Below are 12107 nucleotides of genomic sequence, written 5' to 3'. Positions count from 1 at the left end.
ATATATGGTCACTGATATGCCACATAGCTGTTAAATCATGTAACATAATTGCTTCTGTTAAGTTTACATTTACTGAAGCTTTTTGTCTCTTTTTATTTATTTTTATCTGATACCAAAGTGCATAAACTGATGTCACCACTGCACAGCCTGACTAGCAGGAAGAGAGAGAAGGCTATTGAGTATTGATTGTCCCTCACCTTTGTCTTACAGGTATTCAAAAAAATAACAAATTTTCTAAAGGCCATGCTTTGTCCCAAATCAGAGGCTTCTGATGGTCATGGATCCAGCGACCCTAAAGGTGAAAACCTGCCCCTCCTCTCCAAATTAAACTGGTAAATCACTGACAAAAATGTAAAGCAACAATTGCCTTTAAATGGGAAATACCCATAGGAAATACCACTTGGAAACTGGGGCAAGTTCCTGTTTATTGAGATTTTCAGATCACAGTATGAGTTGTGATGTCTCACATTATGGAAAACCGATAAATCTAATTATAATTCCACTCAGTATCAATACTGCTTGCCAGAAAATCCTTGGTGTGTAAAATTAAAAACAAACAGTAAAACAATATCTATATCTTTCTCTGTAATACCATGTGATTTACAGCACATCCAGGCTGCTAAGAAGAACAAACAGTGGTATTGATGCCTGGTGTCCTCTGTTTACATCCTGATGATAAATGAACAAGGATCAACACGACGCCATTAAACCAACTGCCACAAGGGATTGGAGGATGGGGAGCATAACAAAGGATTTATGTTTTGCTGTTAAACTCGACAATTTATCATGAATGGGATTGTAATAGCTCTTCCGCTAAATTATGCAGAACACAAAACAGCCTGAGGGACATCAGCCAAATGTCACTGCAAGAAAATCCTAATTAAAGGCATTTTGGTCATGAACATAGTTTGAAATCGTATTTCACTGTATGTGCAGTGCAATGTTCGCCATTTTGACTTCATTTGTACTTTCATCAGGGAAGAGGGGTCTAATGAAAGATGCTTGATGCTTATACTAGTTACACTGCAGCTTCAGTTTCAAGACTACATTTTTGGAGTACCCCTTTAATTATCCACATGCCAGGTTTGTTATTTGAGACACAACCTGATATATTAGAAATGTGCAGTTACAAATAATTTGTACTATATTTTTTTTATAAATGTTACAAAGAAAGCAAGTTCTAAAGCATGGCAAGAAGGAGTAGATACTGTTGCACTGTGGTGATTAGTAAGGGGTCAATAACACATTGTGCCAGGGGCCCCCGGGGTTGATAGTTTGGACCATGGTATACATGACACACCTTCTCATTCAACTACTTTGAATAAGCGGCTGTGGCGTAGTGGAGAGCAAGGTTATTCTCCAATCAGAGGGTCGGTGGTTCGATACCCGGCTTCGGCAGTCGATGTGTCCTTGGGCAAGACACTTAACCCCAAGTTGCTCCTGAAGGCTTGCCATCGGTGTGGACTGGATGATGAATGTTAGTTAGAGTCTGATGGTGGCACCTTGCATGGTAGCCTGTCATCAGTGTGTGAATGGGTGAATGATATGTAATTGAAACTGATTGTAAGTCGCTTTGGATAAAAGCGTCTGCTAAATGACTGTAATGTAATGTAATCTAAAATATAAAACATATTCTGGTTTGTTGAGCATTTGTTTGTTTACCACATAATTCCTTCATAGTTTGGATGTCTTCAATATTAATCTACAATGTAGAAAAAAATAAAAAACCTTTGAATGAGAAGGTGTGTACTGTATATCTCTTATTTGTCTCCTTAGTATAAGGTGCATGCAAAAGGAAGTGCAGTAAAGGAGGCACCAGGCGGTTTATGGAGCCGCCTCTCGTCTGCAAGACACGACCGAGGGCAGCAGTCGCCTTCCGCAGGAATAGGAAAACGAAGTTAGCGCTAGCAGCTAGCAGCCTAGCTATGAAGCCCTGCTACAGACACACCTCACACTAATCTCCCACAGTTAACTGGCTTTATAGCTTATATTTACTAGAGCTGTTAAACATAACCGGATCAAATGGTAAGCCTGTGAGTGACGTGTTTACTAGCTTGGCTAAATGGTTTACGCATTAGCATGTTGCTAAGCTAGATTGCTAACCTGATGTCTTGACTCCTTGATGCAGCTAGCTGTCTTGTTAGCATCGTAGCTAGGCTAACAGCTAACGCTAAACAACATTAATGCAGCTTGTTCGGCCTATGATAGAGTTAATATTGCTTAGTTTCCTGCATTAAATGTCCATGTGTTCATATATATTTGCATGTGTGTTAATGCATTAGTAACGTTAGCTGCATAGTAGAAGACCAACACATCTTGTTAACGTTTAGCTTGCTAGCTGAAGCTAACGTTAGCAAAGAAGATGTTTCCCAGCTGTTGTTACTCAAGTTGACAGTTTCTTAAGATGTCCCTATAATGCTGACTGTGTACATTGTAAGATAAGATATTAATAAGCTGACTCTGTGTGTGTGTTTCTGTAGGTTTATGAGACTGTGCAGCCATGGGTGACATGAAAACCCCCGATTTTGATGATCTTCTGGCTGCATTTGACATCCCAGATGCCACTGGGTTGGATGCCAAAGAGCCCATCCAGGGGAGTCATGAGGAGACGGACGGTCAGCTGAAACACACAGGGATATGTCTTGATGACAGCTTACTGAGTAACCAAGCTGTCACAGCGGCAGATGTTCCCGTTGTAAGTGTAATTGTGAAAAACACAAGTCGCCAGGAGTCATTGGAAGGTTTTGAGTCATCGTTGCAAAACGGGTTCGGTGGACAAGAGGCCTCCATTGACTCTGTTGATAAAACCAACACCTGCTTTTCCAAATCCTTTGTCACTGCTTTGAATGGGGAGAACTCAAGAGAGCTTCTTGGAGAGGCTCCTCTTCATCACAAACCTGATGGAACACCATTATTTTCCCAGCCACTTTCGCATTTTAGTCCCATCTCCAGTCCGGAGTCTGAAGACACTCAATGTAGTAGAGATGAAATGTATCCAAAACAAGACACACCCTGTTTCCCAGAAGCAGATTTGGCCGAACCTTCTATCCCAGACTATCCCAAAAAACTGGACTTCAGCATGTTTGATGACTGCCCGAAGGACTATATTCCCAAGAACACTGAGGGGAGCAGAGAAGAAAAAAGTACAAGCGAGGAGTCTTCTGACAGCTGTGTCAGAAACAAAACAGATAAATCCCCTAGATTACACAGTGCACTTCCCCCAGCAAGCGTTAACCAGAACTTAAATGAAACCAACTACAATTCAGCGACCACATTGGAAGTTCCCACTTATCCGCATGTCATATCTCAGACATCTAAATTATCTTCCTGCCTTGAGGCTCTGGTGGCTCTGAATGCTAGAAAAGATCCCAGTGAGCAGATAAATTCCAGAGAGTCATCAGCTATTCAGAATGACTGCATGAAAGCAAGCTCCGCCGTGCCTATATCCCCACGAAGTCCACTTGAAGCTGTGAAACGGTTAATGAAACCCTCTGATAGTCCTGTTAGCATCTGCAGTGATAGTAGTGGCAAAGCGTCCCCCGCAGTGGCAACTGGGTCACCCCCTGCCATACCAAGGGTCAGAATTAAAACCATTAAAACCACAACTGGGCAGATCAAGCGCACAGTCACCAGCGTACTGCCTGATTCAGAAACCGATGAAGTTCACTCTGCATATGAGTCCTCTCCATCGCAGAGTATGATTAGTGAAGATTCTTACTGTAATATGTCTCCTCATCAATCTCAAAGTGCGTCAGTTGATGGTATTGTTGGAGTACAAATTAAGAGTATGCCAGATATTACATCTTCACCAAAAGTTTTACGCAACAAATCAGAGGTTAACTCCAGGAGGTCAGGCATAACGCAGTGTGCAACAGTATTCCATAATACTAGTGGTCCTGTCAAACGGTCTGCTGCACATCAGGGGCAGAAACCAAAGAGAGGATCAGCCACAGCAGCCCATACAACTACCACCAGTTTTCTTCCCAAAGCAATGCACTTAGCTAGTCTGAACCTGGTCCCTCACAGCGTTGCTGCTTCAGTAGCTGCTCGATCCACCTCGCATCAACAAAGCCAACACACACTCTCCTCTAAGGTCTACAGCACCGTCCCACTGGTGCATCAGGTCAAATCAGCCAACCCTCATCCTCGCACGTCCATTCCCAACACAGCAGCCGGAACCTTAAACAGACTGTTGAACAATGCCAACCCTGTGCCTACATATGTGCCCAACCTGAACCCCCCTCCAGAGAGCAATATCAAACTACCACCACGCGGATACTGCTGCCTTGAGTGCGGGGACTCCTTCGGGGTGGAAAGTAGTCTTGCCTATCATTACAGCAGGAGGAGTGTTCACATCGAAGTAGGATGTACCCACTGTGCAAAGACGATGGTGTTCTTCAACAAGTGTGCATTGTTGGCACATGCAAGGGAGCACAAGAACAATGGCATGGTGATGCAGTGCACACAGCTCCATATGAAACCCATAGCAGAGGAACAAATGTTTGTACCTCACAGTGCTGTGAATGTGGACTCTTACAACTCACCTGCACTTAACAGCCAACCTGTCCTGCCCCTATATCCAGACAATGTCAAGCGCCACCGACTCTGTTGCCTGGAGTGTAGCAAGCCATTATCTGACTACAAAGCACTTGCATGCCATTACCAGAGGCTGTCTGACGATGTGGAAGGACTCGTGAGTAGATGTTTTATTGAATTATTAAAGGATATTTTTGTTTTTGTCAACTCATCCCCATGCCTGTGCGTGTATCTTTAAAATGTTAAAATCTATATATTTGAATAGGATTTATTGAGTGTAAGAAAATGATAGAACATCACCAGACTAATCCTTTAAAGGCTCTGTGGCCAGTATTTATGTTTTCCATGTTTTGGGTTTATCTTTTTTGACTTTTCTCTCGTTTCTTATTACAGATGTGTAAGGTGTGCTCAATGCTGTTGCCCAACAAATGCAGCTTTAGAGCTCACCAACGCATTCACGCACACAAGTCCCCTTACTGCTGTCCTGAGTGCGGTGCCCAGAGTCGTTCTGCAGACATACAGAAGCATGTCAGGGAAAACTGTCTGCACTATGCTCGCAAAGCTTGGTACAAGTAAGTCAGCAAATGAAGAAAAAGCAGGCCTCAAAACATACAGTACAGTGAATTCATTATGTTTCTTCTTTATCCAGATGTCTTCACTGCGATATGGTTTTCAAGACCCTTCAAGGACAAAAGACTCACATTGAGGAGAAACACTGTGAAGTTTTTTACAAGTGCTCCATCTGTCCAGTTGCCTTCAAGACCTCTGACAGCTGTGAAGTGCATTTCAAAAATAAACACAGTGCAAGCAAAATATCCCCGCTGTAAGTCAGCACCTCATGACCTGACAGTTAAAAGTTGAACGTTTATTTTTTACAACTCGTTTTAGCTGTTTTCTCTCTCTTTTGCAGGTTAATCTTTAAGTGTTCATGTGAGACGGTTTTCAAGAAAAAGCAGTTACTGTTGCAGCATTTCCATCAGAATGCCAACAAGCGTGTTACGTGTGTATTCAAGTGCCCAGAATGCAACTCAGTCTTTCCACAAAAGCAGCTGTTGGTGCAGCACTTCAAGGTATGCCAATTAGCCAGTGTTTGTCAGTATAAAGTTAATAGTGATCTATTTGGCATGTGTTGGATTTCATTATGTATAAGGAGTTTATTTGTTTATCAAGGTAATTGTTTACCTATTTTAATCTTTCATAATGAAAACAAATGGCAACTGGAATTCTCAGGAAAATTGTGTGTTGCAACTGTTCAAAAAATGAAATTTAACCTGATTCTAAAACGTATGACCTATAGTGCATGATCATAAACATGAAACAAGAAAAAGGTCTCGTTATATTCCGTTACTTTTTTGGATTTCAGCCATTTGTTTTCTCTTTTGCAGGGTGTCCATGTAGGAAACGTGACAACAGAGACAGTAAAGACCAGTGAACAAACGGACAAACCTGACGGGCACCAGGATGCTCATTCTGTCCAGCAACAGAAGAATCCCAGCGCTGTTAAACACAAAGATACTCCCAGAAAAAAGGCCGAGCAGGACAGAAGACCTCGTGTGAAGCCCACCGGCTGGACGTGTGGGGAGTGTCTCCAGTGGTTCCCTGAACGAGACTCCTATGTTTCACACGTGAAGACCAACCACGGGAAGGTGAGAGATCATGAACTACCAATGTGTACATGTTCAACCTAAAACATGAATGGCTGCTGCACTCACTTGTAATTGAACATTATAGCATTGTGAAATGGGGTGGCTTACTCTGCTGCAACTTTAATTTTTGAATCTTAAAATTGAATCTACAGTATTTTGATTATATTTGTTTGTTGAGTTCATATGTTGCTGTTAGTTTTAATACAATACAGATATCAATGTTGTTAATGATGTCCTGATATGACGTCAAGTTGGCAAACATGTTATTATCAAAGCTGTAATGTGGTTCCAGATTAACTTTTGTGTGAAGTTTGCTTTCTCCAAACTTAAGATGTTTGCTCCATGCATGCTTAAGAGGAAATCCAGACCTAATCTCCAGACCTAATCCAGACCTAATCTCATTAATTAACCTTTTGTTTTTGCTTACAGCCCCTTCTTAATTTGTGGTAGAGCTCTAGCTATTTTACTAACCTACTTATTGCTCTATACAGACGCAGAGAGGAACGTTTGCGACCTGCACAAATACATTACCTCTCCCTTTTTTCTTTTCAATCTCCTAGTGTATGTTTTTCTTTGAGGCAGATAGTAAAGCGTATTCTATGTCTAGACTGTCGGAATCACACTGACTGCGTAGCATAAGATGTTTCTACATGGGATACGTTCAGGCACAGTATTGAGTGTAGGTCACCTGTGTTTTGTCAGCGCACAGGGTTCAGAACACAATCAACGGAGTGACATGCCTAAAAAAACAGAAAATACACATTATAGTGTGTGTATATATATATAACAGCATGAGTGAAACTCAAGTCATTACACAGCCTGTGTAGACGCCTGTATTGAATAAAAAATTATTTATATCTGTTGTGTCAATCAAACATAGATGACACAGATGTCTAGAAATTGATTGTAAGGCCGACAATTGCGCAAGGCCTCCGGTTTCACAATTAGCTCTCTGTTTCAATATGAAAGTATTTAGGCCTGTTTGTCAGGGTAATAAATCGATAGTAAAACTTAATTGGGATTTGAGGCTTGATATGGTCTTAGATTTGAGATATCTAAATATGTCTTAAGTGGTGTCTTTTGCTGGTTTTAATTGTTTCTTTACAGTAAACTTCCTACCTCTTCTGTTCTATTATTGTCCCTTCCCTACTCCTTATATCCACATTAATGGTGATTAAAGAAATATCATTATGTAATGTTTTTGTAAAAAGCCCAAATAGTGCCCTACAACCCTACAATAATGTTGCGATATCAAGGCAGGGTAAATAGAATACTTGAACCAATAAATTAAAATCAAAAACCCCATTTTTTAATTGAATTCTTGTCTTGTAGTCTACCTGAAAACGATGTTAACACTAACCGGGTCAATAGTTTTGGTGGCATTTCTTATCCCCTGATCTGAAACATTTTGGCCACCGCTGTTGATGAGCTGCGCTGTTGAAATGAGGAAATGGTTCTGGGGACAGTGAGTCTTGATGTCAGAGTGCTTGTTGGTTTAATGGACTGAAGCATCATTGCATGAGACAATCTGCTGATGTCTTGATTCTAGTCTGGATTTTGGGTTATAGCCCAAAAGGGTTTTGCCAAAGTATTACCCCTTTTGGTAATTGTGGTCTTCGAGATTTTTATTTGTATTTAAGGTGGCCTAGTAATACATCCTAAATCTATCTTTTTCAGCTGAGTCTGGCACATTTGAGATGTTATTTAATGTGAATCCTGAGAAAACCACAAATTAGATTATTAGTTACGGTAACCATTGCCACAAATCATTAAGTAATCTCTTAATGGTTACTTGTCCGTGGCTTATGAACTCATTAGAAGTTAATAATTACCACGGAAGAAACCTTTACTTCTATTTGTCAAGCTTGGTTTGTCACACCTTTTTTTTCCTAATTTGTTATTTATTCCTCTTTATTGTCAACAGTCAGTTAAGAAGTATCCATGTCGACATTGCGAGCAGTCTTTCAACTCTACAACCAGTCTGAGAAGACATGTTCGCAATGACCATGATAAAAAAAAGAAAATTTACACTTGCTGGTAAGATTTTAATGTTTGAAAACGAACAAATCACTGCTGTCACAGAGTATCTTATTAAATTACTCAGGAAGTTATTCAAATTGATGTCAATTTTTTTTGACAATTCAGGTATTGCACAGACACCAAGACAATATTCACAACGAGTGTCATGTTGAAGAACCACATCAGTCTGATGCATGGAATCAAAAATCCTGATCTTGGCCAGATGCCCAAAACAGCCGTCCACGAGTCAAAAAAGGCTTTTGGCAAGGTAGTAATTTATCATTTTTTAACACAAACAACAAAATAATAACTGCAGGGTCAAATGAAATGTTCAGTATCTTACTAATTATCATTTTAAAGCGTGTGGCTTCTGTGATTTTCAGGGGCTTTTATCAGAGAGACCTGCCGTGGACAAACGGGAGGAGGGACAGGATGGCACTCGTAGTCTCGGGGCTCCTCCGGCGAAACGTCTGAAAACTCAGTTCCGCTGTTCAAAATGTGGTTTCGTCACAGGCGACAGCACACAGTTCCAGCAGCATTTACCACAGCATAAAACGGATGAAAACACTCCTCAGTGCCTTCACTGCGGCTTGTGTTTTACGTCTGTGTTGTCTCTCAACAGACATCGGTTCATTGTACACAAAGTCAAAGATCCCCAGGAGGCAGAGAAAGGAAGAGGAGAGGAGGACGAGGCAGCGGTGAGGGAGAAGGTGCAGGTGAATCAGCCAGTTAGACCAGCAGATACCGATGAGGCCAATGACTTGTTACCGGAGCTAAATGAACCCAAGCCCTCACAAGCAGGAGAGCCAGCTAGTCCGCACTGTGACAAGACCTCGGACTGTAATTCAAAACAGAGCACACACTCTCAGATACAAGCAGTCCCTCTCCGGTAGTGAGTCGTCCTCAAAGCGGCTTTAATGTCTTCAGTTTTCATGTGAAAATAACAAGGGATGCTTGATGTTCTGCATGGATGTGTTTGGGCCTTTCAATTTTTATTCCTCGCAAGTTATTCAGAGGCTGTGCGGTATATATTCAAGCACATCCTACACATTTAATAAAGAGCAGTATTTTTTATAAATGAGAAGACAAATTAATATTAATTTTTCAATTGCTTTTATTTAACTTTGCATGTTGGTAATATATTTGTCTTTGCCTTTTCAGTCATACCTGCACACGTATTACACCTTAAGCTATTTTATTTTTCTTTCCACAAATGTTCCATCCACCCTGACAAGAGACTCAGGAAGGTCTGTTGGTGTTGAGGTCTAGTATTGATTGATGTCACAGTGAAGAGGTGGATTTCTTGCCTTTGTAATCAACTTCTATTTTAATTGCTCTTTTGTGTTTAATGCAACACATTATTTACCTGAATGGGATTCAGGTTGCAGTTTTAATGTCATGACTGTGTTGCATTAATTTGCAGTACAAAGCTAGAATTTTAGTCGCAACTTATTACAAAACGGTATTCATTTAAAATCGTATTTCTGTATTCTTGATAAACAGTTATTCGTAAAACTATCCTGTGAGATTAAATACAGGCGAGTTGTCTTGCTAAACCAAGCCTACTAAAGTTATGGCTACTAAAGACTTTCTTTTTACTTTCTTTCACACATAAGAACAAGACTTTCTTTTTACTATTTACGCATTTTGAAATAGTTTTGATTCTATGTTAAGTGAACGTGTTTGAATTGTGGGTGTATGTGTTGTTCCAAATCTGGCCTTTTTTTTTTGTTTTTTTTATTTGAACGAGTGTTAAGGTGAAACATGGAGAGGTATTGTATGAGTGGTGCAGCAGTATTGAAAATACCTCAAATTGCCAGAAGTGTATTTTTCAGGCAAGTGAACCGTCAATGTAATGTCAAATCAGGGTACATTGTTTTGGAGAATCCAGAGCAGGTGTGTGAAAGTGAAGTTTGGCAGCATATCAGAGAGATTGTTTTATAAATCAGGACCTGTTAACATGATGAAAACAATACTAGTGGGATCAGAAGGATTTGTTAATTCCATAATGACTTTAGAGGAAAGAACTTTTTTAGCTCAGCGCTCATAATGGTGGGTACTTCTTGTTTGCATGTCCTGGTTTGTAAAGCAGCAGCTCTTGTTTTGTTTTGAATACATGACAGTTCCTACCTCCATGGTTAATGGCAGTGATTGTTAAACAAAAGAAGAGTTGAGGAGTTGCAGGTAATCTCAGTGCAATGTAAAAAAAAAAAAAAAAAAAAAAAATAGTTTATAAAAATGTATTATCCCATATTATTGAATTTTATAAATTATTTTGGGAATGATATTAAGGCTATATGGTCATATTGACTTAACAGGCAAGTGAACCTTTCTATTTAAGTGCTATGTGAGCTCTTTATTTCTCTGTAATCTTGGATCCTTAATTTACCGTGCTGCAGCTGTTGAACTGCAGAGGCTGAAAAGAATGACTTGTTCACAACTTGTTCTTTTGTATTGCTCGTTGAAAGATATTTGTACTTTTGATATCGTGTAAAGCGAGGACTTGTGTAGGAAAGTAACCTGTGTACATAAGTAGCCAATGAACCCTGGATTCACAGTATTTCTTAAGCCATTACATCTATTCAGCATGCAGTGGCCCATGTGCCTTGCTGTAATGTTTACGTCAAAGTACTTACAAATAAATTGGTGCATTTAATTATACATCTGCTGTTTTGTCTTGTGTGAAAATGGTATTTGGACGTGATATGTGGTTCTGAACTGAGGTCACGTCATATACAAGCATCATAGCAAGTCAGGCTGACACAAGGCACTCTAATGTGCATCATGGATCCAATAAGAAACCAACCACCGATTGATGACTTCATCACATTAGAATATTTAGCCCGTCCTTTCTCAGTATAACTGCCTGGCCCCAAAGTAACAGGAGAGCAAAGAGATTTGAATTAACCGGCACCAAATTGTGTAGAACACGTTTGAGGAATGAAAGGCACTTCGACGAAGATCTGCAGAGCAGGATTCCTGTCTTCTTTCATTCTTGTCTCATACATTGCCATGACATCTTCAATGACTTTTGATTTAACTGAGCTGAGAAATAAAGTTTCAAAGATCAAGGTGAATCCAAGGGGGAATCTCTGGGCAACAGGTAAGAGAATTAACACTATTTTGGCTAATTATTTCATGTTTTTGTGCCATTTTAAAAATATATATGCAGAGATTTTTGAAAGTTTATATTGACGTTTTTGTTTTAAGGGCATTTTATGGGCAAGAAAAGTGTTGTGGATAGTTCCTTAATGGAGTCTGCCTTTGAAGATGTAAAATATCCAACTGCCAGAGCTGTTAGTCCTCTGTACCGAGTGGAAGACCTGCAGGCACTGCTCATCCAGATGTTGAAACCTGCCCAGCAAACACAACAGAAACAGGCATTGAACATGTAAGATGATGGTGATGATGATGATGATTATTATTATTATTATTATTATTATTATATCAATTCATTCACTGCATAGCTGATTATTCTTTCCATCCATTTAGAGGTGGAAGGGATCCTGCTTGAGGAACACTCCAACCAACACTACCAATATGAAGTCCCACTGATGAAGAGGAGAGTTTTAAAATCTTCTTTTGAAAAAAAAAAAAAAAAAAAAAAGCTCTATTATCAATATGTTGACGTTTTTAATGTGATATGTCACATTGTATGTTCGATACCCGGCTTCGGCAGTCGATGTGTCCTTGGGCAAGACACTTAACCCCAAGTTGCTCCTGAAGGCTTGCCATCGGTGTGGACTGGATGATGAATGTTAGTTAGAGTCTGATGGTGGCACCTTGATGGTAGCCTGTCATCAGTGTGTGAATGGGTGAATGATATGTAATATACTACTGACTGTAAGTCGCTTTGGATAAAAGCGTCTGCTAAATGACTGTAATGTAATGTAATGTAATGTATGT

General features: G+C 40.0%; 1 protein-coding gene across 1 annotated transcript; it reads left to right on the top strand.

The window, feature by feature from the left end:
- The first annotated feature begins 1869 nt into the window (after positions 1-1869).
- On the top strand, positions 1870-10849 carry znf592 (zinc finger protein 592). Its single transcript, XM_054620597.1, has 9 exons — positions 1870-2025; positions 2481-4693; positions 4930-5108; positions 5186-5359; positions 5447-5606; positions 5922-6182; positions 8107-8219; positions 8328-8469; positions 8585-10849. The coding sequence occupies exons 2-9, from the start codon at positions 2501-2503 to the stop codon at positions 9092-9094; spliced, it is 3732 nt and encodes a 1243-aa protein (XP_054476572.1). The 5' UTR covers positions 1870-2025; positions 2481-2500; the 3' UTR covers positions 9095-10849.
- The last annotated feature ends 1258 nt before the right edge of the window (positions 10850-12107 follow it).

This window comes from Anoplopoma fimbria, chromosome 19, assembly GCF_027596085.1.
Source record: "Anoplopoma fimbria isolate UVic2021 breed Golden Eagle Sablefish chromosome 19, Afim_UVic_2022, whole genome shotgun sequence".
In the NCBI taxonomy this organism is placed as follows: Eukaryota; Metazoa; Chordata; class Actinopteri; order Perciformes; family Anoplopomatidae; genus Anoplopoma; species Anoplopoma fimbria.
This window is presented reverse-complemented; position numbering and strand designations above follow the sequence as displayed.